This window comes from Eumetopias jubatus, unplaced genomic scaffold, assembly GCF_037043125.1.
Source record: "Eumetopias jubatus isolate StellerSeaLion01/CBP00866 unplaced genomic scaffold, mEumJub1_p1.0 scaffold_3, whole genome shotgun sequence".
NCBI classification, from domain to species: domain Eukaryota; kingdom Metazoa; phylum Chordata; class Mammalia; order Carnivora; family Otariidae; genus Eumetopias; species Eumetopias jubatus.
Genome location: NW_028274809.1, coordinates 100,306,439 through 100,332,408, shown reverse-complemented (window position 1 = coordinate 100,332,408; position 25,970 = coordinate 100,306,439). Strand labels below are relative to the sequence as shown.

The following is a 25,970-nucleotide window of genomic DNA, read 5'->3' as shown; positions in this document are numbered from 1 at the left end:
CATCCCTGGTGACTGCACGTGGAATGTGCCAGAGGGGACGGAAAGTGTGAGGACTGTTCACATACAGCAAACAAACGACGACAGAGAAAGCAGAAGAGAAATTGAAAGCAACTATGGGGTCCTGGCCTGCATGACGGGGTGGGTCAGGGCGGCACGCACCAGCACCTGAGGAGGAAGACCCGGGAAGGGCACAGGAAGCCGAGCCCGGAGATGACAGACCAAGAGTGAGCTGAGGGGAAGGAGGGAAAGAAGTGAGCATCTGCCCAAGGGTCCAGGCAAGTTGGAGGGCAAATGAGTTAGGTCAGACACCAAGAATCTATTTTGATGGAGTTCTGGGTACTTAAACCCAGGCTTCAGTGTATCTAAAGACCGTGTTTGTCCCTGTGGTTCGAAAAGGCCTTGTTTTCAGTCTTATTTGTCCCCAGTCTCCCTTTGCCAAGATTTCACACTTCGCTGCCCCACTCACGCAGAACTGTTTAATGACTTTCTCAATATCTTCGTCTTCTCGTCACTGTTCCCTGCACACGCACGCGTAATAGGATAAGGAGCAGGCTCTGCTGATGGGTATTTGTAATGTGCTGGGACTGATAAATAAACCGATAAACCCACCATTGCCGTCACCAATAATGATAGCAACTGTTCTCAGCTCCTGTTTATTGAGCATCTATTATGTCCCAGGTGTTCCGTTGGGAGTTTCACAAACATGGCCAATAAACAGAGTAGGAGTGACATTTCTCTTTTACAGAGGGAGAAACTAAGGTTTGAAGTGAGCAGCTGAGGATCACACAATAAACAATAAGTAGCAGCGGGACGTCTGTGTACTACCCGCCAAGGGGGGACACAGGCTTTAGGCAGCCCTTTAAAATGTATTTGCATCTAAAAGACGTGATTTCCTTGCTAGGATTCCTGGGGAGAGAGGAGCTCTGTGCTGGAAGGAGAGGGAAGGGGGCAGAGCACAGGGAACAGGGTTAAGTGGACTCAGGTCAGGGGATTACTGTTCCCTAGCCCAGTATTAACAAGCTGTTACCGGGCCCTCAATCAGTCCTGACAGGCTCTTTCAGAAAAGAACAAGCACCTGAATGGGTTTTCGTGTTTGTCATGGAGGTTTACCCAAAGAAATGGGTGGCTCAGTCAGTTAAGTGCCTGCCTTGGGCTCAGGTCATGATCTCCAGGTCCTGGGGTCAAGCCCCTCATGGAGCCCCGCATCGGGCTCCCTGCTCAGCGGGGAGTCTACTCTCTTTGCCCCTCGCCCGGCTCCTGCTCTCTCTCTCTCTCTCAAATGAACTTTTAAAAAATAAAGAAATGGAACACATGATGCAAACATTCCTGGCCAGTTTTCTTTGAAGAACACAGCTTAAAAACCCTTTGCTCACTTGCCAAGTATTTACCGAGCACCCATGGAATGCCAAGCATTGGGCTAGGTCCTAGGGATACAGTGGCAAACATAATCAACTGCACCAGTATGAGACGGAGAGGAACAGAGGGTGCCCTTGCCCGAACTGCCTCTGTGGGGGCGACTTGAGCAATGAGAGTGGTCCGTGGAGCAGATGGAGGGCCTTTTGGGCAGAGGTGTGGCTTTCACCACTTCTTGGCACCTCTGCGTCTTGCAAACTTCAACTCACCCCTGAAAACTTGGGCAGGCTTGCCTGGCCTGAAGGCCCTGGCTGGGTGGCGGAGCTTTCCAGTAGGCTTCCTCTGTACCTGTTGCTCACATCTGGAGAAGCAGACACTAACAGGTGGCCCCAGCTCATGTGTCCCTCTCCAGTCTGAGCCCTCTGGAGGCGAGTGGGGAGATGTTGAGTTCTGTGTCCCTGAAGCTGGCACAGGGCAGGTCCCCAATAAACGCAGTGGAGTCGGTGTCTAAGGACAATGTCAGGACCCTTCAAGTAGTCCTGGCCGACACTGCCCATTTAACCACTTCACAGTTTGTTTTTGAGGAAGACGTATCGGAGGCCAGAGCTCTGCCACCATGACTGGAGCGTATCACTTCTGGTTTTGTTTTCCTCCCATATCAAATGACAAAGTCACATCAGCATTGTGGACTTGGGACGTAATACATGACCTATCAAAGTCCATAGTGGGTTGTTTGTGCTGTGTTGTTTGTGTGTGTTTTTTGTTGTTGTTGTTTTTTACTAACACAACTTGGTAGTTTTTATTGTCTAGGACAATGGTTACAGACCACAAAGACTCGGGAAGACCCACTGCTTGGGCCCAACAAGAGACAATACTCTCCCTCTCAATTCAGAGTCCCCTGGGCTATGAGGGGACAGGCTTTTTCTTACGCGGCTTTGGTAGGTGGTCCATGACTGTACTCAGTACAAGAAGGGCCTCTGAGCCTACTTATGTGGGGGTGGGCGGATAAAGTGGCCATCCTCATTTGCATTACTTGGGTGTAACCCTGAAGACCTGGATGTGGATGGCCGAGTTGTTGCAGATGCGGGTCAGCGGCTCTTGTGTATCAGTCTCTGGTTCAGGTTAGTCCAGGGTTAGCCTCCACCCTGTGGTCAAGATGGAGCCAAGAGAGCTCTTCTTTCTAGAAGGGAGGTAACCAGCACATTTGGTTTTTATTTAGTTAACTTCGACCCAACACATAGTGTTGCTCTTGTCTGTAATTCACTTGAAGCTGTTTTTCAATAAGAACACAGTTCAAAGTTCCTGGCACAGAATACAATGGTAACTAGATAATAATATTTAACATCCATCGAGAATTTCATTTTTTGAACAGGTAAAAGGATCCCATAGTCCAAAAATGAAAATGATATAAAAAGATACACATTGAGAACCTGGTCCCCCACTCATGCCTATATCTGCCCCATTCTGTACCCCTGTTCTCTGCCCCATGAGTCACGGGTTTCAACAATTTCTGATCTGTCCTCCCAGGGTTTTTTATGTGAGTTTGGATTCTCAAAAATGCATCTTCCGCATCTACAGAAATGATGATATGATTTTTCTCCTTAGATTTATTTTGATGAACTGTCCTTGCATTTTTAGAATAAGCTGCACTTGGTTGTGAAGAATTATTCTTTTTGTATGCTGCTGCATTCTGATTGCTAATATTTTATTTAGGATTTATGCATCAATATTCATGTATGAGATTCATTTATTTATTTATTTTTTTCTATAGCCTTTGTTACTGATGTTATCCTAGCAGGGTTAAAAAAAAGTTGCCCTTCTTTATCTCTGCTCTGGAACAATTTAAATGGTGTTGGAACCATCCATCCTTTAAACGTTTGGCTAAATTTGCCCAGGAAACTTCTAGCTCTGGTGCTTTTTAAATATTAATTCCTTTATAATACTACCTAGTATTTTCTATGAAAATTGACTTATTTAGATGTTCTGGAGTTGGTTTCAGTAAATCATATTCTCCTGGAAACGTATCCACTTCTTTCAAATTTGCAAATTTAGATAAATTTGCATAAAATTGTTTTTAAAATTTCCTTGCTTTCTGCATTTTTCTTGTCATTTTTGTTTGTTTTGCCTTTGTTCTTTCTTCCTTGATGTCTGAGAAGGCTTATCTGTTTTACTGATTTTGCCTCAGTGATCCAGGTATTCACTTATTCACTTTGTTTTCCCCCATTATCTACCTCATTAATTCTTATTTTAATTCTTCTGCTTTCCTCTGGTTTATTTTGTTGTCCTTTTTTTCCTAACTTTTTTGAGTTGATTCTTAATTCCTTCTATTTCATCCCTTTTATATTTAAATAAATATTCCATTTATAGGCTATGACATCTCCCATGTGTGCTGCTTTAGTTCAATCCTTTAGATTCAAAATCTAGTAAGTAGTAGTATTTTCATTATTATTGGCTTATAGAAATTCTGCAGTTTTAATCTGTACTTTTCCTTTGACTCAAAAGTTGTTTAAATGACAACTTTCTTAAAATTCTGATTTTTTATCAATTTTAAATTTTACTGCATTGTGAATAGAAAATGTCCACATTACCTCTGCTTTTTGAAACTTACTGTGATTTCATTTGTGGTGATCAGTGGTATGGCCAATTAGTATAGCCATTCCACAGACACACAAAGCAAAAATATGTTCTCTACCTTTGGGGCACATAGTTTGATATATATTGATCATATCTACCTTTATGATTCGGTTACTTAAGTCTTTTGTATCCTTGTTCATTTTTGGTCCAACTGATCTGAGAGAATGTTGCTCTTCCTGAGATGTGGAAAGCCTGGGGAGGAGCCAGTTCCAGGGGAAGAGTGGGTATGAAAAAATCATAAGGTCTGTTGGAGAAGTCTGTTAGATCATCTCCACCCGAAAATCATTCTTGTCAAACACTAATTTGAAAAGATATATGCACCGCTACGTTTACTGCAGTGTTATTTACAAAAGCCAAGATATGGAAGCAGCCCAAGTGTCCACTGACAGATGAATGAATGAAGATGTGATATATGTATGTAGTGTGTGTGTGTTGTGTGTGTGTGTATAATATATATACCTAACATATACACACATATGTATAATAGAATATTAGCCATAGAAAAGAATGAGATCTTGCCATTTGCAATAACATGGACGGAGCTAGAGGTTATGATACTAAGTAATATAAATCAGACAGAGAAAAGTAAATACCATATGATTTCACTTGCATGTGGAATCTTAAAAATGAAACAAATGAACAAACAAACAAAAACAGCAACAGATCCATAAATACAGAGAAGCTGATGGTTGCCAGAGGGGAGAAGATAAAATCACTCCTGCCATAAAGAAAAGGGCCCCCCAAGATTGACCAAGGTCTGTATTTTCTAACTTTTATTGATACTACTTGACAGGAGAATCTATCTTTCACTTAATCAGATAATTTTGTATTGTTTCCTAATTTTTTTTTAAGTAGGCTCCATGCCCAGCATGGAGCCCCACGCAGGGCTCAAACTCACGACCATGAGATCAAGACCTGACCCAAGATCAAGAGTCAGACACACAGGGCACCTAGATGGCTCAGTCAGTTAAGCGTCCGACTCTTGATTTCAGCTCAGGTCATGATTTCAGGGTCATGAGATCGGGCCCCATGACCACCTCCATGCTCAGCGGATTCTCTCCCCCTCCCTCTGTTCATGTTCTCTAAATAAATAAATAAATAAATAAATAAATAAAATATTTTTTAAAAAGACTTGGACACTTAACCGACTAAGCCACCCAGGCACCCCTCCTAATTTTTTCATATATGGATTTTTTTTTTCTCCCCACATCAAGTTAAAAAAAATCGAGTCCTCTTTTACATTTCTATGGTGGGTAGGACAAGGTCCTATTGATGGCTTGGAGGGATTTTAGTTGGTGATGTTCCTGATAATACCATTTGAGCACTGACTCTGAGCCAAGCTCTCTTCTAGGCACTCTGTATGTCTGAGGCTGTTTAATCCTCGCATCAACTCATGGCATCCCCATTTTACAGATTCAACAACAACAACAAGGCAAGTGGAGGTAAAATAACTTCCTCAAGTTGAATCCATGAGTGAGGGCAGAGCCAGGACTCCAACGTTAGTCACTCTGCTCTGTTGCCTCTTTCAGAGACCGGCCCATCCAGTGGCTTCATTCTGTGAGGAAAGAGACTCAAAGTTGTTGTGTCAGCCGACAAACTACTAGCAGAGCTAAACCGAGATCCGTGAGGTTTGGACCTTGATCCAGAGCCTTCCCACCATACAGCACTAATCCTCATGTGCAGAGAAGCAGTATTTTGTCCTAGAAAGAGGGTGTAATTTGCTGGATGATATGGACTAATCCTTTGACAGCAACTCCTGCCTGCCTCATGTCATAGCACTGCAGAGCTAAGACCACAGCAGATGCAAAGAAAGAGGTTTTCAATCGAATGCTACCTGAATGATGTATACTTTTGATTTCTGAACAAATAATTCAGTGTAAAATAAATTCACTTTTAATATGATTAGGATATATAAAATAACAAAAAACTAAGGTTCTACAAGGGATAAAGGCTCTAGGTGAGAGGACTTGTGTTTTTGACAGATATCTCTTGCACTCTGCAACTCCCGTGCGCATGACCTTCCTTCTTCATTTATAGGTTGTGGGTGTGAGGCTTGGCACTTTCCCAGGACAAGAACTGAAGACAGCCCATGGAAAGACACACTAATCAACCCACAGGGGAGAGGAGGATCATTAAAAAACAACACAGAAATGGTGAGTTTCTTGTATTATCTTCAAGTCCAGCTCTCAGTTGCCAAGAGTGACCTAACATTTCCCTACATAGTTTGGCTTCGGAGGGCAAAATTTGTGTTTTGTTTTGCTCCATTCCATATGTATTCCAGTAATTATGAAGAGAGAAAGGGGTTTAGGACAAAGGGGAGGGCAGACTGACCCAGTGTATCAACTTTACTAAGAAAGGACATAATGGTTTGGCAAAATAAGACAATTTCATTCTGAAAGTATAAAGACATCCTATACTAGTGGAATTATTTGGCTTGCCAAAAATCAAAGTTGTTTAGCTGAATATGACAGGGACCTGAGCCATATGACTACAGGTGGTACCCCTGTACAACTCCACAGAGGCTTCTACAGACAGGCTAGGGAACCTGATTCCGATGCTGGAGCTGGTGGTGTTCCACCTGGATCCATTCATGGTGAGCCAGCAAGATGGGATGGACAAGCAGCCCTGACAACCTGTCCTCTACTAGCACAGAATCTCTGGGAAACTGTGATCTTTCTCTTGAATCATGACATCATGAAAAGATTTGTCCAAAGGTAGTCCCACAACCTGCCTGCTTTGGGGCTTGCAGCAGAAACTGAATAAAATGCATTCCTCTCATCCTCAAGTGCAAATCAATCTCTCAAGCCTTGTTAACCTCACATTTGGTAGATGCCAAATGAAGAGGAGAATGGCTAAAAATGTAGGATGGTTTCCTTGGGAGAGGTTCTAGACTCTCTTTTCTCAGTTTGCCTCGTTTTCCTTTCAAACGAGAGACTGAAATGGTTGAGTTGGTCTGGCTCAGATTCTAGGGAATCGCATCGGTGGGGGTCTCCAGCCTCACTGACCTAAACGTTCTTGTTTGCAAAAGAACATCCTATTTAAAAGGAAGTGTGGCCAATTCATGCTTTGACACATGGATTATCAGGAGTCTCCTCTGCTGAACCAAGTAAGAAAGTTGAGCTGGGAACTTTCTTCCTTGCTTCAAATTTAAGTAATAAATTAAAATGTATCTGGCAAAAGTGGGAAAGGGGTTGAAAAGGGTGAGTTTTGCATGAAACTGAGTGTAGGTGTTTTCTGAGCACCTCAGAACTTCAGGTTTCATGGGGGGCTCCAAGTTCATTTAGTTCAAACCATACATCTGATGACTTCCAGTAATCTGGATAATCTGTTTGGTGGGCGGTCTTCTCTTCCCATGAAGGACACAAGTTATCTGCCGGGCATCTATAGCTTATGTATTACCTGGAATCCAGCCTTAATCAGTGAAGGGAACAGTAGCAAACTATCTTAGTCATGGTCACTTAGTTACAAAGAACGGAAAACCAATTTAAATCCTTTTTGAAGAGTTTATTGGAAGGAACATGTAGGTTTCACGAGGAGTAGAAAGATAACAAATGGTTTTCCTCTCTTCTCTCATTTCCTATTGTCTCTCTCGGCAACTAGCTCCTTTCTCTTGCTTTTGCAGCTTCTGTTTCATTATGACTTTATGGCTCTGATACAGGACACTTGTTTTTGTTTTTGGTTGGTGTTGGTATTTTGGGTTTTGTTTTTCTTTTTTTACATTTACCTTATTTTTATCATGTCCCATTTTTTCTGTGGAGAACCAGCCTTGGGAATTGGTCTGGCAGTGGACGCTTGACTTGACCAGAGCCAACAAGATACATTGAGACCTTTGCTGAGGTTTCTGAGAGATGGCTTGTGAGTGGGAGAGGACACGAGGCTGGCACTGCCAACACCATCCTGCCTCTAGGAAGCCCAAGACTAATGGCGACACAGCAGTAGACCAAAGGGACAGAAGCAGCTACATCCTGATGCCAATTTTGGAAACCTGAATCCCAATTATATGTGAAGCCAGTTTCATGAGCCAATAACTTTCTTGCTTGCCTAAGTCATTTTGGATCAGGTATTCTGTCAAGCATAACCCCCAAAGTCCCAACTGATACAGCCATCAGCCCTGGATTCCCCACCCAGCCAACCTCGTTCATCACCATGACCTTGCAGTTCTAGTTTCCTCATTGGCTTAGTTAGGAAGGGCATGCTCAGGAAGGAGTAGTTTAAAGCAGTATGTAGGGCTATCCTTTGCAGAGCTAAAGGTGGGGCAGAGGGAGAGGAAGTAATTACCTTCTTGAATTTATAGTAAAATTAGAGTCCTTGATCTGACAATAGCCCTAATCATATTTTTTTCCCTGTCTTCATTAAGGTCATGAATGTCAAAAATATAGGGGATAACATGCAAAAATCACTTCCAACTTCACGAATAATGCTTGTGATGCTTTTTCATATGCAAGTCTAATGGAAATTTAGAAAATGACGGGTCCATCTTGTCATTATTCTCTTGTGGATGTACCAACAACTTTGAAAATGTTTTCAATATGTCAACTTTAATTTTAAAATTGAAGACAACAGAGTAGCTTGAAAGCTCAGATTTAAGTCATAAATGAAAATGTATCTGGTAAGAAGTGCATTACATCCTATTTCTTCATTATGAGAATATTTAATTCTTTGATTTAAAAATATCTCCACTTTAATACATCATGATTCATATAATCTTTTCCCACACCTCTTCTTTCAAGACCTCTAACTTATTTCATCAAAAAATAATAAATCTCAGGCTCAGAAATCATTTCCTAGCCAAGAATTGTACCATTGATGCTGTTCATTATTCCAATTAAAATTTAAATTTGTTTAGGAAGGGCAAGGACATGACTTTCATACACATGTTTAAGTTCCACGTCTAACATTGCATTTCCCACCAACATACATACACCTGTGTTGAATCACAAGCAGTCCAGAGGCATCCTGAGAAGAATGAGCGCTTGGGTTCCGTCTCTGGCCGTAGAGTCTACTTGTGTGACAATGGCAGATTATGACCTCTGTAGACTTCTGTTGCTTCACATATAAAGGACTGATCTTACATCTTTATAGATAATACTGACCTCATAGCCTTAATGGAGTAAATGAGGTGGTAAATATAAAGCATATAACTGATACTCGGTCTTATTTACCAACTATTACTTAAGGTAACAAATACTTGCCCGTCATGACAACAACATTTACAACTCACGAATGCCCATTTCCTACCAGTTGTCAACACCGCCATAAATCTGCCAGAGTTATAAAATCAAATCTACGCTTTTCATTAATTGAAATGTTATTGCCCTCTTAACGCTACTGAAATGTCTCATTCTGCTACTAGCTGGCCATGTGACCTGGAACAAGCACTTAAGCAATGTGAGTTGCGCTTCTTCGTTTGCAAAATGCCAAGACCAGACCGTCCTAACTGTATTTGTCCTAGATGAATGTTAGGGTCCCCTCTGGCTATACCACTCTTCTCTGTGCATCTTAGAATTCAGTTCGGTGGCCACGTGAGGCCTATGAATCATCATGGGGTAATTACACCCTGATTTCAAATGAGCCCATATTCTTTTCAGAGGAAAAACCACTGCCATTTAAACCTAGTCTCCCAGACAAATATCAGCATCAGGATAAAAAAAGAGAGTGAGGTGATATAATGGTATGATAATTCACAGGCTCAGCGCTTGTAATTTTGGAAATCTCTAAAAGTTATTTCTCAAAATTTGAGGATGCATTTTGTGACATAGGGGTCATCAAAGAAAGGTGTGCCACAGGGCATGATGGACACCTCTCCATTGGGTTTAGGGTCTACTGTTCCACATAACAGCTCCAACCCAATCTGCCTTACTTATTGAAAATGCTAATGATTGATTGGTATACTTCTATTTTTCTGAAACTGCAAAACAGAACAGTCTAATTAACCATTCCTTTGGTATTTACTCTGAAACCAAGTGTGCATTTCTTGGCCTCTTCACATGCAATCAATGCCAACTCCCACGCAATTCCACAGAATTCTTGTACAATTTTCACTTGCTCTGCCCAATTTTTTTTGTCTTAGCCTCCCCTCTATTATCTCACAAATGGTGAACATTTCAGAAATTGCAATGCCCTTAAAAGGTCTCTACACATTTGTCTAGAAGACATTCTGGGTAAAATGCAAGAGATGCCTTCTCACTGAAGTGGGGAAGAGAGCATAAATTAAATTTCTAAGGGATATAGCCAGAGAAGAAAGTGCTACGTGTTAAGAGCCCAGATTCTGACAGATGGCACGCAGTGCATGCTGTTTAGCTGGGCAGTGCTCAAGGGCTCGCGCCATTGCAAATACAGAAACAATAAAACTGCTTATTGATTTTAAAGAGACCTGTAATTAAGTATGACATTCTAACAGATAAAGGTTTACCAAGGCAAAAGAGCCAAGACTTAAGAGGTCTTAAAATGAGATACTATTTAATGGATTCAAACATCACTCCTAGGATGGCAAATCTTCAAGAACTCCAGCTTGTGTGTGTGTGTGTGTGTGTGTGTGTGTGTGTGTGTGTGTGTGTGTGTGTGTGTCTTTATGTCTGAGTTCAAGAACATGCACACAATTCATCTAAAGTTTCAAGTGGTGCGTGCCCATTTGAAATTTTCTTGAGGTTAGGAAAGCAAAGGTTGCAACCCTTACATTCAGTTGCCTTGGGCAAGCAAAAAATAAAAAAAATTTTAAAAAAGTATCTGTCAAGACCCAGGTCTTACTGTTAAGGCTAGAGTTGAGAAATGCCCTCCAAATGCCTTCAAGTCAACATTAGCTATGACAGAAGCAAGACTATTATTTAACAGTAGCAGCAAATGTCAAAAACAAACTGTGCCTGGAGTTTTGACAAGACACTGTTGAAAGAGAACCACTTTTTCAGCACTTGTGCAACCGTGGAGGAGAACTCGACAATATCTGGAGGTCTGGTAATAGGATTTCCAGGCTGCTTGGTGGTTTCCTTCTGATACACAAAAAAGGAGTAGCAAGTGGCGGACATGAGCAAAAAACTGGAAACAAGGAGGCCCAGGGAAAAGAACTGATATATCAGAAATCGGGTACCTATAGCTAATTAAAATGTAACTCCTTCTTGGGGAAACTGCAGTCTCACAGTGGTGACACTGTAAAGTATGAGGACAGAGCCATCATCCCTAGGCAAAAATAAGATGCTGACAAAACCCATCTCCTATTTCCCACATCCTTCCTTCCCGCTGGTGGCCTCATGCCATCCTGTGACACCTTCTCTGAGCTTCTCTCCGTGGATGACACTCCCCAGCCTAACCTGGCCAAAGCTCCAGCCCAACAATCAATTACTCAGCATAATCACAATGAGCCATTCCCTGCCCTACTTCCTTAGGAACCTGGTCCCTGAAAGGAACCTGACAAGTGAGTCTGTGGATGGTGGTTGGTTGGCATAGTGGATTTGTGCATGATTTCATTTCGACAGAAACATTAGGAGAGTATCTCAATGCAAAGGAAATGCTAACGTGCTGGCTCAGTACCCATACTTTGAAGCGGGAACAAGAGGAAAAAGGAGAGGAACAAATATTTAACTGGATGCCTGTTTACATTACATATTATTGCATTTGATGTTCAGAGGCCTCAAAAGAAGATGATAGTGTATCTCCATTTCATAGATGAGGAAACTGAGGTTTAGAAAGTTTGGGGGACTAGCTCTGGGTCCCAGTCTATAAGGAACTCATGCGGCGTTCAAGCCTGGGTTTGTTGGATTCCCAAGGCTGGCTCTTTCCCTGATTCACTCTACCAAACCTCAGGATCATACCTGAATTAGCCTCAGAACATTCTTTTTCAAGAAAAGTCTGATCATGATGGTGACTTGATAAAAAATGGGGATGCTATGAACTGTGGCAGATGGGGCAGTCTCAACTTGTAAGCCTTCTGGAACAACTCCCACAGGCAGCTGTGGACTCTTCCCAAGAAGCATGCCCTGCTTGCAGGCTTTACGGGAGTCATTTAAACCCTCAAAGAGAAGTCGATCCCCATGTTTGACATCCTACCTCCCACCACTTCCTCTACCTGCCATCTTCACTACTTCCAGACTGGACTTTGGATTCTCCAGAGTACAATCATCACCTGTCTGCCCATGTTGTTTTCCTGTCCATCCCACGCCACCAAGAAATGCCCTCCCCTCCTGGAGCTGAGTTTGACCCTTCCTTCACATCTCATCAGTACCTGTGTCCCCACCCTTCAGAGGCCTTTCCTGGCTAGTGGGTTAACACCATGTTCTTACTCTGACAGAACACATCGTCTATACAACCCGCCCCCCACATTTGCGCGGATGCCCCAAGGCCAGTACTCATGTATTATGGGGCACATCAAAAACAATACCACCCAGCATTAATAATTCACACAGACATCTCCCAGACTGAACTTTTTAAAAGGTCAGAAGTTAAAAAAATTTGTTTTTTTTAAACCTGTTAAAAACCTGTTAAAAAATTTTATCACCTTTCTATTCTGTCAGACTTTCACAAGGGACTGTGCCTGAGGAGGCTGTGGTAGAATATCTATTATCAAGAGAGGTTCAAGGTCCATGTCTAGGCATCATGGAGAGCTGAAGCCATTAGGCTCTCTCAGAATACTTACAACAGCTTTCTAAAATAGGCCAGGTTCCAGAGTGGAGTAGCGTATTAACCAGAATTATGGTTAATACGCTTCCATGAAATGGAGGTTGCATCCGAGTCAGAAATGCTTCCAGTGCCAAGTCACTCACTCTAAGGGATGGCCAGAGAAATCTGTTGGAAATACTTATGGGAAACCACTTGTAGGGCCTGGCAGGGCCTGGTGAGGAGGAGGATCCTTAGTCACTAGAGCCAAGTCAGACCAGGGTTTGAAACCCCGCTCAGCCTTTCAAAAGAACAGACGTTGGCAGGTGTAAAACAGTCCGTATCTGGAAGGGTGTGGTAGGGATGGTCACAGGAGGCACAACACAAACACCTGATTCATTTCCTTCCCCTCACTTCTTCTTCTTCTTAGATTTTATTTATTTATTTGAGAGAGAGAGAGAGCAGAGTTGGGGGGGGAAAGGGGCAGGGGGAGAGGGAGAAGCAGACTCCCCACTGAGCAGGGAGCCTGATGCAGGACTCGATTCCGGGATCCTTGGATGGCGACCTGAGCTGAAGGCAGGTGCTGAACCAACTGAGCCACCCAGGCGCTGCCCCCACCCTCCAGCCCTGGTCACTTCTTCTTTTAGATGACAGGAAAAGGCAAAGGTGAGGCGTTCCTTCTTTCTCATCATTCTAGAACTTGGATACTAAGTGTATATGTTATGTATTTTAAAGACTATAATGTTAATTTTACCACCAAAAAAAAGTCTCTTATTTTCTCCTAGTTGTGCTCACTATGAATCACTTAGGACAGAAAATATGCTAGTGGGCAGAGAGTGCCAGAAAACGCTTTATACCAACGGTGGCGGACACTACCAGTGATCACCCGTATGTGGTTCTTCTGTCCTCCGGGGGAGGGATTACACATCCCAGCCCCGTTACAGTTAGTTGGAGCCAGAACCAGAACTAATACTATCAAATATTTAAGGAGCACAGATTTATTCTTTCTGGAGAAAAAAAAAAAAAGCTGAACCTGACTCAACCTTATTATGAATTTTACATACATTCTAGAAAGATGAGCTTCAACGTATACTGACTTGCTTTCTCTTAGGCAGGCGTGACACTGACACGCACTAGGTGTGAGGCACAGAAATTCCACAAAGGCTTGTCTTTACAAACATCTTTAAGCTTCATCTTCAGAATGTCAGTCTACGGGCGCCCCAAGCCAATATGCAGAGACTCCACACAGCAGCTGCGCCCAGCTGATCCTAAAATGATGGGGGAGCACTTTGTCTTTCTATAATGTCCTGCTGGAAAATCTCAGGCTTTTGTAAATGCAGGAAGGTTTTTTTTTTTTCAAAAAAGAACTGCTACTGTCATACTTTGGTTGGGTAGACAGTCCCAGAAGATCTAGGAGTGACATGTTATGACTATGAAGGGAATAGAAATGAGTTTCATTCAGTGGCAGAAATTCCCAGGGAATGCATTTTAGAAACTTTTCTTCTAAAACAAACAGATTCAGCACTTGGGTTCTTGCTTTCCTTTGTCTCCTCAATTGCTCATCACAATGAATCAGTCCATGATCACATTCTGTACAAGTTTCCTTAAAAAGTGTTTTTCTAGGAAAGAGACAAATCTTGCAAATGCAACAATCGTATGGAGACACAGTAGTGCAGAGTGAATTTATTGTTGTCAGAGCAGTAATAAAAAAGGATTATTTTTAAATGGCAGTATACTTCCTAAGGGCTCATTACTTTTAAAGCCCACCTTGGGGAAGCCACGGGAAGATTAGCAGTTGCAAATCCTGCCATGAAAGCAGAACAGAAGGACGCACTTGCAGCAGAGCACGGTTTCGATTTGGAATCAAAACTGCCCCTTGTTCATGAAATCCTCACTGAGTCCACAGCCAGGGAAACAGTGAAAGGGAAAAATTGCCCATATATGGCAATAGTTTGGACACGAAGCTCATCAATAGCCCATTCTTTCCCAGGCACATCATTCTCTATCTGATCTGCCAAATCTGATACTTAACAACATTGTCTTCAGAACAGTTGATGTACCCTGGAAAAGTCTGTCTTGTAAATCACAAAGAAAGCTGACAGGCTTCACAGATTTCATCAGTGGTAAAAAGAAGGGAGGCATAAAGGAACAGATACTAGTATACTTAACCCCCTGGCACAACGAACTCAACAAACTAAATGTATTTCGAGAGGAAAAAACCATCTCAATATCTCAATTTTTATTTTTATTGAGGCCAAACAAGAAGCCACTGACTTAACCTATTTATCTCAGCTCCTAACTAAATTGAGTTTTTGAAACATAAAGACAAAGGAACAGGCAGATGGCATGATTTCGTGGTATAAAAAAAGGAGTGGAGAAAGTTGAATCAGGGAGACAGACCACTTAAGCTGTAGCTTCTCTCTCCTATCCTAGATTCCTAGAAACAACAACAAAAAATTAAAAAGAAAAGGAATCCACAACTATACTGCCAAATAAGATGTATCCTCCATGGACCAGACACTACAAGGAACTCCTGAAAGCAAGAAAACAATTGAGAGCAGATAGATGAAGAGAAACCACAGCTCATAAACCCTGAGGGAGGGGACTTGCTAAAAATGAAACCAGAGACATTCTGGTCAGAGGTAGCCGACTCTCAGAGATGAAAATACCCAACTGACCTGATGGGTTCAAGCAGGCTCTTGTGGAAGCAGCCATTTGGCCGACTCTACACTTCTCCCCCATCTTGGACCAGAGAGAGACAACACAGTATCTGCCCCAGATGAAAGTGGTAAGAGTGAGGACTAAGTTCACAGAAGCACGGCAGTGCACCCAAGGCCAACAAGGGAGCACTCACATCCACAGACAGGCTGGTACAGGCTGAAAAGTTCAGAACTTTAAAAGTAGAATAATTAGGGCGCCTGGGTGGCTCAGTTGGTTGAGCAACTGCCTTCAGCTCAGGTCATGATCCTGGAGTCCCCGGATCGAGTCCTGCATCGGGCTCCCTGCTCAGCAGGGAGTCTGCTTCTCCCTCTGACCCTCCCCACTCTCATGTGCTCTCTCTCTCTCATTCTCTCTGTCTCAAATAAATAAATAAAATCTTCACAAAAATTGTAAAAGTAGAATAATTAATATCCCCAGAAAACACAAGAATGATGACACACTTCCACAAAAAAATAAAATAAAATAAAGATCTTGGAAATTCAAAGTGTGATCACTGAAATTAAAAACCCAGTGACAGCTGAATGCTGAGTGGACACAGAGCTGGAAGATCCAGTTAAGTAATTCTTCTAGAGTGTAGCACAACAGAGAAAAGCCAAGGGATATATAGAAAACGGAAACAAAAGGTCAAAGATCTTTTGAATAGAGGAATTTGAGAAGAGAAGAAAAACAGAGAACAAAGAAATAATAAGAACAATCCACCCCCTCCCCCCAAAAAAGGCCTGAAGTAAAGAGGAAATGTCTCTGACTGAATAGGATTAGTGGAAAAAGAAATACTCCTATACAACCTGTGGTGAAATTTCAGATGATGAAAAAAAAAAAAAAACAACCTAAAAATAAATAAATAAATAAAGGGAGAAAGGACTCTATTTAAATCCCAATCCAATCAAGGCATCTGGAAAAGTATTTCATTCAAATGGTTGGGAGGACTACAAATAAGACCGGCCTTTCCACCTGACCTCTGAGGTCCTTCCAGGTAACACTAATACTGCTGCAACAGCTGGGCACCCAGGCCTTGGGTCTCCACTCCACTGCTGTGCATCTCCACCCACTTTGGTGAACTATGTAGACAAAGCTGTTTAGATCACACCTTGGACCTCATGATCTGGAAATGTTCCACTGAATTCCTGACTACAAACCCCAAGCCTTCATCCTTCTTGTGAAAAAGGGTTTTTTACCTCAGGGCATGCAGTCCTTTTAGCTCACCTCATTTTTCCACACTGTTAGGTCAGCACTGTTGATTCAACTTCCTTCCCCCAATTTGCCTGGATCCCATGATAAAAGATCCCGTGATATTTCTTTAGGAGCCTCCATTCATTTTTCACATAGCCTTTGTGCCATGTCTTCCAATTAATTCCCAACGAGAATCAATCTATCCCATCACAATTGCCCTAAACTCCTGGGCTACTGAGTCCCCCCTCCGGCCGCCAAGACATGGCACATCCATGTTGATTGGCTCCACTGCAAGAATCTCATCTCGAGCGTCACCTGAGTCCTTGAAGGTCTCAAAATGTTCTAGAAATTCTTTCTTCATCTCTAGTCAGTCCCTGTAGAGGCTGTCCAAATCTCCACCATTCCCTCAAAGTTCTCTAGGTAACCCCAGCTCCCCTCACTCCTAATATACGACTTAGTATATGATCAGACTTGTCCCAAATATATTTTGTAAGCTATTGGTATACAATGAAATATTTTAAATGTTAAGATAATATAGGTTAGGAAAAGCATTTTTCAACATAAAACAATCAGATACATCTCCCTTATCTCTAAGGTTAGTAATTCCTTCCAACTGCACTCCATACTACCAGCTCCCCTCTGCCATGAAGTGCCTTCTGCTCTGGTTTCAAGCACATCACTCTTCTATTTCTCCTCCCACTTCTGACCACACCCCTCCACCTCCTTCACCAGCTCTTCTGCCAACATGCCAGGAGGCCTCAGATCTCGTCTCTGTTTGCTGTAACATGCTCCTTGGGGATCTCATCCACCTCCACAGCTTCCAAGATGATGGACACATGACAAAGACAAGCTCCCTCATTTACATCCAATAGCCCAGACTCAAATGTCCAATTGCTTATGATGCCTCTTTACCAGATGTCCTGGACATAGCTCCACCCTCAACTGATCAAACTCATTAACTTTACCCGCTCACCTGCTTCTCTGCATTCCTCTCTGGTTTATGGAAATACCATCCACCTAGTTTTCCAAGAAAGAAATGTTAAGTCACACTTCTCTTCCTTACCCTTCACACTCAAGTCATCAAGTTCAGATGACTTAGTCCAAAATGTATCTCAATGTGTCCCTCACCCTTCCTTCCCAAAGTTAGGATCTCTCTTTCACCTCAAACATTCCCCTCATCTTATACGTGTCTACACCAATGACTGGCAATCTGGGCTGCACATTAAAACCGCCTGGGGAATTTATGAAAATTCTCATGTTCAGGGCACACCCCAGGCCAATTATTTTAGAGTCTCTGGGGGTGGGAACCAGGCATCAGCATACTTTTACAAGTTCCCATATGATTCCAAAATGCAGCCAACTTGAAAATTTTCCCAGAATTGAAGACGTGAGCACACAGAATGAAGTGCATACTGATTACCAAGCAAGAAAAGTAAAAACAAATCTAAAGCTAAACAAGTCAAAGTGAAACTGAGTAACGATGAGGATAAAATACTGTGTAAAAGCTCCTGGAAAGAAAAAACAAGATTACCTACAAAGGAAAGAGAATCACACTAATAGCAGATTTACCATCTGCAACATTAGATGGCATAAACAATGAGTTAAAAGTCTTCAACATAATGGGAGCGGGGGGGGGCAGGGGGTGGGAACTATGAACCAAGAAATCTAAGTCCTGCTAAACTGTTCTGGGAGAATGAAGCAGATTCTTCCAGACATGCAAAGCTAGGACTCCACTACACACAGACCATCACTGAAAGAATTACCTTACAAAGAACACACAGTTGACCTTTGAACAACATGGGTTTGAACCTCACAGGCCCACTTATATGTGGATTTTTTTCGATAAATGTGGTACAGTACTGTAAATGTATTTTCTCTTCCTTATGATTTTCTTAACATTTTCTTTTCTCCATCTTTATTATACGAACACAATATACAATACATACACAAAATATGTGGCAAATCAACTATGTTACCAGTAAGGCTATGAGTAGTTAAGTTTTGGGGGAGTCAAAGGTTACACACAGATTTTGGACTGTGCAGGGGTCAGAGCCCCTACTCCCACATTGTTCAAGGGCCAACTGTATTTTACTGGGCAGGCAAGTGAGCCAAGATAATTAGAGAGCTATTTAATAATGACCAAGTCTGGATTCCACCTAGAAAATACAAGACATCTGAATGTATGCACCACTAAGAGGTTCCAGTGTCCTTGATTAAAGTAAAATAGCTCAGTGCAAACAAATAAATTTTATAACAAAAGTACTAGCAGGATTCTGGCTAGCTAATTTTAATTGTTTTCCTGTGCTTTCGTAGAATTTATAGTTTCAGTTTTCAAGCATTCACTTTCCAGAACTTTAATAAAAGGAAGCGCTGTCAATGTGGCAATATTAAAAGATGTCTACCGCTTTCTTTCGTTGCAATAAAATGGATGTAATATATTTACATGCTTATCAAAATAGCAAAACAATTTTACTTTTTGCCATTAATATCTTTTCTTGTTTTCTAGATGATCTGAAAATAGCTTGAGAATTCCCAAGTGATAATCATTCAATTCCTGGAACATCAGACTTGGTTTCCTTTTATTATTTCTTAGTAAATTCAACCATACATGTTGATTTTATTAAATTAATCCTCAGTATTAGATTCTAAAATTTAGCACGAGGAAGAAAAAAAGACTCTTAACCAAGATGATAGTTATATATTTAATACATCTTGCTTTTAACAGCAATTTTCAAAGTAAACACATCATAGACCTTATAACTTATTAAAGATTTATAGTGCTTACAAAGTTGATTCTAAAAATATACCTTATTTGTTCTAAATGGATAACATTATCTGGAAGATAGAATAATAAATTATAGTAGTATGTTTACCACCACTATAGTTAAGATTGTGTACATATATTCAATATGAAATCCTTTTAGGATCTTCACACTTTCAGCCTTAAAATGTAAAAGCAGATTAAAGTTTGGCATAGGAAATCTCAGTCTGACAGCAACGGTTTTAAAAATATCTAGTTGACATATTACGAGAGCATGGGTACATGCACATACATTTCTACATGTACATTCTCACTCAGTCCAACACACACACATACACACACAAAGACACACAAACCCAAAGTAAGCAGAAAGTTCCACCCTTGTGTATCAGACAATTGTCATCAATTTCAAAAATAAAAATTGAGAAAAAAGTTAACTAAAAATGTTTAAACCACACTTAAATGTTTCCCATTGTTGGAAAGATATGCACAAAACTGCTATCGAGATCTTTAACATGCACAGTATATGCCATATCAGCGCATTCTGGAAAAGGCTCGAACTGTTCACTAATGGACATATGAATACGTAAAAAGAGATGTGCTCATCCATTTCCCAGATGGCATTCCACTGACAGTCAGTCACGTGACCCAGCCCAGCTAATGTGGTTTGCTTGGTAGAACCCAACAGATTACAGAACCCAAGAGAATTAGAAACTTCATGTCGATCTGTTTGGGGTTTCTTGGGTGTTCCATGTGCAAAAGCAATGGGTTACTGCACTGCAAATGACAATATCATTTAACACTTGTGGCACTGCTAAAGGTCATTTTGGTATCTCTATAACATATTTATTCTAGGTAAATTTCCCAACGATGCCTTCTTTTAATTATATATAGTCTTGTAGACTTAGACTAAAAACAATTTAACGCTGATAACCCTCTCCTGCTCATCACTTTTACCTCCAGTAGAATTCCTTTTTGGACTCTCTCTAGTAATGCAGGTTTGAAAATGTTCTATGGAAGTTCATTTTCATTATCAATTTAAATACCCCAAGCTCTCTGAGACAACACTAAAATAGAAACTAACCACATGTCAGGGCACCCATAACTCATACTGCTGTGATTAGAAAATGAAAAGGCACAACAGTAAGCAAAAGAGAATCTACCAACTTTCCATTTTTCTTTTTCTTTCTCTTTTTTGGCTTTCCTCTTATTTCACTAAGCTTATAAACTGTTCAAGCATTCTTATACTCTGCATGACAATAACAGTATTTTGGCACATCAACATTGTGATACAATATATGGTATGTTTAAAAAAATTAATTAAAAAATTTCATCTATTAATGAACATGTTGTTTCATGTAGTGCATATATATTTTATAGTTATTTAAGTCAAATACATCAAGGTTTGTAACTGATTTTACAGAGGAAGCAATCACAGATTGCAGTAATATATGCATATGTGCATGTATATGTGTGTAAGTGTGTCTGTGTGTGTGTGTATACACATATATATCTACACACACACACACACACACACACACACACACACACACACACACACACACACACACACACCCCAATCAAGGGGAAAACTGCACCCTGGCAATTTTACAGTCTGAAGCTTTGTTGATATAGCTATCATTTACATGCCCTTTTCATCTTGTTTTTCTGTACAAAAGATATATTTTTGCCTTCTTCATTCCTGATGAGATTTTTCTGCGATAACTTTACATTCATACTGTAAAAATTAAAAGGTTAAAAGGTTAACAGATTAAGGTTTATTTTGAATAGCAATTTCCACACAGACTAGAACTTGATACTTTATTAACATATGCCCACTTTATTTGTCAAAGAATCTGAGAGTTATGCAAGGATTAGAAGCAAATGACGAATGTGATAGGGGAAAAAGTTCACAGTCGAGAAGTGAAAGAGACATGGAAACGCAGGCAAAAGACAAGGTTTCTGCACTACAAGCAAATAATAACAGTATGATTCAGATCAATCCTACAACACAAAGGGAGGCAAAATAGGTTTCTCTGAGTACTCGGTAAGGCAAATCAGCAAAGGAAAGGTCATGAACTTAAGGACAGGACTGATATGGTGAATTCAGGTAATATTTTCTCAAATCACTTTACAATTTCAAGGGGAAAAGTCTATTACGTTAGCAAAACCTTCTGGTCAAAAACAGTATTTTAGAAGTACAGTTACAGATGTGCAACCACAATTCAAGATAAAGGAAACTAATGGGTTTAAGATAATTGGGTGGCCACATTATCAAAAAGACAGCCACTCAATTCTCCTAGCAGGCTACAATGATGTAAGTGACAGCGCTTATTCGTGAAACTGCTGTGGCCTTTGGATGCTGTTCCTGGTCCTGCCATCCATGACAGGGGTAACCAACAGCGTCCTTATTTACAGATTAGTTAAAAAAATTAGAGGGTAAGTCCTATCACCATATCCGTAACACATTTTAGCTTTTCTACCCAATGGTTCCTTTGACTTTTAGTATGCTTGGCTTGGAGAAAACTTGTCTTACATCTCAATAACAGATGAAATAAGCATCAGCTTACCATTGCCAGTTGTCGACCAATGTTTCCCATTGTTATGCCTCCAGCAAAAAATATACACGGTAACCAAGAACGAACATAGAGAAAATCTGGAGATGTATATCTAGAATAACAGAAATGTTTTTAACAACCCACAGAGGAAGTATACACCGATAATCATTAAGAAAATTACAATGGAAATAAGTTACTCTGTACATTAAAGTGGCTAACCCAATTTTTAAATCTCAATTCTGAAATCAGTTGTCATTTATTTCTTTTAGCAAACAAGCACTGAAAAGAATACTTACTGATAAACACCATTATAGACTAGCAGTTGAGTGACCAAGGTTGCCAAGAAAGCAATTCCTACTCCAAGGCCAAAACCACTTCTAGATCTATCAAAGGTCCACCAGAGTCCAATGGAGAGTGCAGCCAGTGTGAGAGACAACTGTATGTTGTTATCAAAATCCACTTTCTGAGATCAGTGTTAAAGAGTCATCTTAAAACTTGTAACCAAATAATACCACCTGTTCATTTTTCTAAAATAAGAGATGTTACTATTGAGACGGGACTTGATTGCTTATTCTAGGGTGAGTTCAGTCCTTTCATACAATGCAGGTCACTGGGTGAGATTAAAACTGTCTCTGATATTTACTAAAAATACACAGAGGGCATGATATTTCGTTAATAGATCCCACCTACTTGTAGTTCCCCCCAGCCCCCCAAAAAAGCCCTCTTTCTACATTCACAATTATAAGATCAGACCCATTATTTGAGAAATGCTTTGCTAAAAATGTAACCAGAAGTCTTGGAACACAAGTACTGCTAAAGGAACACACTTTTGCTAAAAAAGAAACCAATATTACTTCTCAAACAGGTTCAGAATTACTTGCGAATCATACAAGAACTTGAAAATAGAAGAGTTGACAGCTATTTAACAGGGTACCACATTCTCTATATGATTTACTGACAGACACATTTTATAATAATGCAGTTCAGAAACAAGAGGACCAAGGACACAGTATCCCTTTCTATTATGTCAACTGTTCTAGTTTTAATTTGTTGAGGATAAAGCCTTGAAGTGAACATTATCTTGCAACCTGCCAAGCTATTTTGGTGCCTGAGACTTTCCGGTATAGGACAGTTTGCTCAAATGATATTTTATTTCCGTCACTTACTTAAGCATCTATTCACAAATGTGTGGCCCTTTTCTACTCCAAAATCTCTGGACAAAACGAAGCTTTACAAATTCAATTTTCTCATTTCTTTGCTAGAGGATTACACTAAAGGAATTAATTTCAAATATCATTAAAAGGGCATTATCTATGTCCCAAAGGCCACATCTTGGCTCTATATCCAGCTCCCCAGGGGAAACTAGATAGCTCGCCAACTAACTGGCCATGCTGCAACTACAGAGAAGAGAGGAGAAGTTCAAAAAATGCATATAAAACTATTTCCCCACTTCCTTTAACATCCTGTCATTTACCACCCACTTCCGCCCTTACCACACTAGCTGGTATCTCCAACTCCCTCTTCGCTTACTTCTCAGCATCAGAGGACGGTTGCTGGCCATTCCCTCAAGGTCATTTCTTGATTAGGCTTGATTTACCCCCAAAAACCCTAGAGTTTATGGTATGCTTTCTGCAAAAGCTTTTCTTATTCTTTAGCAGGCATTATACCTAACACTCCAAAGGAAAGGTTATATGCTCTGATTTTTCTACGCAATAAACATTCTTATAAACAGTAGAATTTGATATTCACTGAGTTCCATCTTTGATAACTAAATTAACTTCATTAAGGGTCAAAGGAAAATAAGGTTTCTAGGGTAAACAGGTAAAATACTTCTACCTGAAAAATAGTACCATGGGATTTTCTCTAGTCTAAGGGACCTAATATTATTAAGTCTATGTTATAAATTTTGCAGACATTTTGGACTTTGCTTCAATGGCAGACAGAACAGTTAAAAATCGCTATATTCAGGTATCTCATTGACAGAGAAGGAAAAGAATGACGGAGGCAAAAAATTTAAATTAGATATATAAAGGTTTTTAAATTCTAGAAAAGGCTATCTAAACTTCTCTACTTAAAAACACCTGAAACATCTGGGGTGGAACAGTCTAATCCACCAGTTGGGAGGGAAATTTAGCATGCTTAGGGGGCTCCTGAATGGGAGAAGGAACCCTTCCTAGATTCGAGCCAGGATCTCTGGGGTCTGGTCTCAGCAATGTCCCAGCCTTGCAGTATGAGTGACTTGGCAAAGTACCTAATCCCTCTAGCTTTCATTTGTCTTATTATCTTTAATAAAAAAAAATGTGGAACTGGGTGATTTCTAAGTTTTCCTCTAGATACAATATTCTATGAGTCTATCTTTTGAAGCCCTCCCAACCACTAGATTTGTTTGTTATAAAATCCTAAATCTCAAAGATTCCTCCAAGCTAAACATGTTGGGAAATTCTTTAATAGAAAAGGAATGGAAAAACAGACTAGTAACGCCACTGAGGGGCTTCCAAATTCACAGATCCCCAAGGGCTAGCACAATTAGGAACAGAAAGGCAAATGTGTTTGCAGAATGGAGGACCTTGCCACTTGCCTTTGTTCCTCTCCCAGGCTTCTCCAGAACACCTCAATGCTTCCCATAACAGACATAGGAATCCACCTGCCACGTGACCCACCCTCTCTCCCGCTAACCACCAGCCGTGAGCCCACTGCAGAGGCACAAGAGGGAACCCCGGGCAGCCTGACCTGCACTGCATGCTCTTCCCAGCACCAAAGCTCCTGACCCCTCCACTCTCTAAGCCACATCTTCTAGAAAAGGGACGACTGAACTAGCCAGTCACAGGCTCTCTTCTCCAAAGGAAAGTCAGGGGTGGGGAAGAAGAGGAGAAGCAGCAGGGAGGATGACAGGATGAAAATCTTATGAGGGCAAAAACTTTTGTTCTGGGGTGGACATTTTTTTCTATGGTATCAGGGAGAAGGGAAATAGAGGCTACTTTACCCTTCTAGCCGGGATACTCTAAGAACACTCATTACTCACGAAATAAAATGTCAGAATCCATAAATGATCAAACTTTAAAAATATGTACCTTAGGGACAAATGTTCTTTTTGGCCCATGTCTAAGCTGAGTACTTCCACTTATGCCACCTTTAAGAACATTCATGAGATTTGCTGGCGTCAATTAAAACCAATAGATGAGTCCTTTTTTGGAAAAAAATTATAGGTTCCTTAAATTAAAAACAAACCAAAAAACAGCCAGCACCTGAAGCCACCACATGTCCTCACTGGCAAGTCTTAAATGAAGACAGAGGAAAGAAATCCTTTGAAAATGTATCTGTTTCAATCTTGGAATTACCAAAACTGTATGGAATTATGTAACCTAATTTAAGAAAAACATGCAAAATGTTTAAACGAGCAAAGTTTCTCAATGATCCTGAAACTCGGGGATTTAAATGGAAGGCTATACCCCACCCAGTAACTGCACGGCTGCTACTGTGATGTTTCAACAATATGGCACACATTCTTTTTACGCTAAGGGGACATACCACATTTTGACAACAGTGAAGTTGCAACGGACTATTTAACCTTTGGTTTGTCTGGGCTGCTCTGTGATTATGTATTTCGTTACAGCAGAAAGGATACAGCACTGGCATGATTTATACCAACAAAGACGGCTACGCACCGCATCACACTGGACCACTCTCTTTTAAATTTATGTGGTTCTCCTAGATGCCTGTCAATGCAGGGGTATAATAACCCAATCACAGCTGTGGAAAAAAGGAGAAAAAAATTAAGTCATCTCCAATGCTATACCAGCAAAACTTAAGCTAAAAGAGTCACTACAACCCCCACAAGCATTTGAAACACTGTTTCAAAAGCTCTCCAATACTTAACATCAATCACCCATATTTTTAAACTTACCTCCCCAAAGGAAAAAAAAAGAGGTAACACCACTGCAGAAAGCACTGCAAATGATTACAACAGTATTCCAAATTATAATTGGCAGAGCGCTATTTCAGGGTATGAGTCACAATTTAGCAGTTTGGACTAGATGGCTCACGCTACTACGACTACTATCTCTGAGATTTGAAAACATCAAACCAGCTGGCAGTTAGACAATGTTCTCTCTGAACCACATAAGCATGAAGAGTGCTATAAAATGCCCCAAACTGTCTAAAGAGAAGCTGCAAGTGTAAATGTGAAC

At 40.8% G+C, this 25,970-nt stretch overlaps 1 protein-coding gene across 10 annotated transcripts in view; it reads right to left on the bottom strand.

Moving 5' to 3' along the window:
* The window catches only part of INSIG2 (insulin induced gene 2), a 58,313-nt gene that overhangs the window by 19,646 nt on the left and 12,697 nt on the right, over positions 1 to 25,970 (bottom strand). For 6 of the 10 annotated variants that reach the window (XR_003608815.2, XM_028101233.2, XM_028101234.2 and 3 more), the window contains 3 exons: positions 25,409 to 25,533; positions 22,080 to 22,246; positions 21,796 to 21,895 (listed from right to left, as the gene is read on the bottom strand). Coding sequence is in view for 9 of the 10 variants with exons in the window: in XM_028101233.2 (XP_027957034.1) it covers positions 21,796 to 21,895; positions 22,080 to 22,246; positions 25,409 to 25,533 (392 nt within the window). In the remaining variant the exon portion in view is untranslated. Of the gene's footprint in view, positions 1 to 639; positions 2,534 to 13,055; positions 17,482 to 19,213; positions 20,964 to 21,795; positions 21,896 to 22,079; positions 22,247 to 25,408; positions 25,534 to 25,970 lie in introns of those variants that run through there. The other 4 variants (XM_028101238.2, XM_088021759.1, XM_028101239.2 and 1 more) reach the window with 4 other exon arrangements.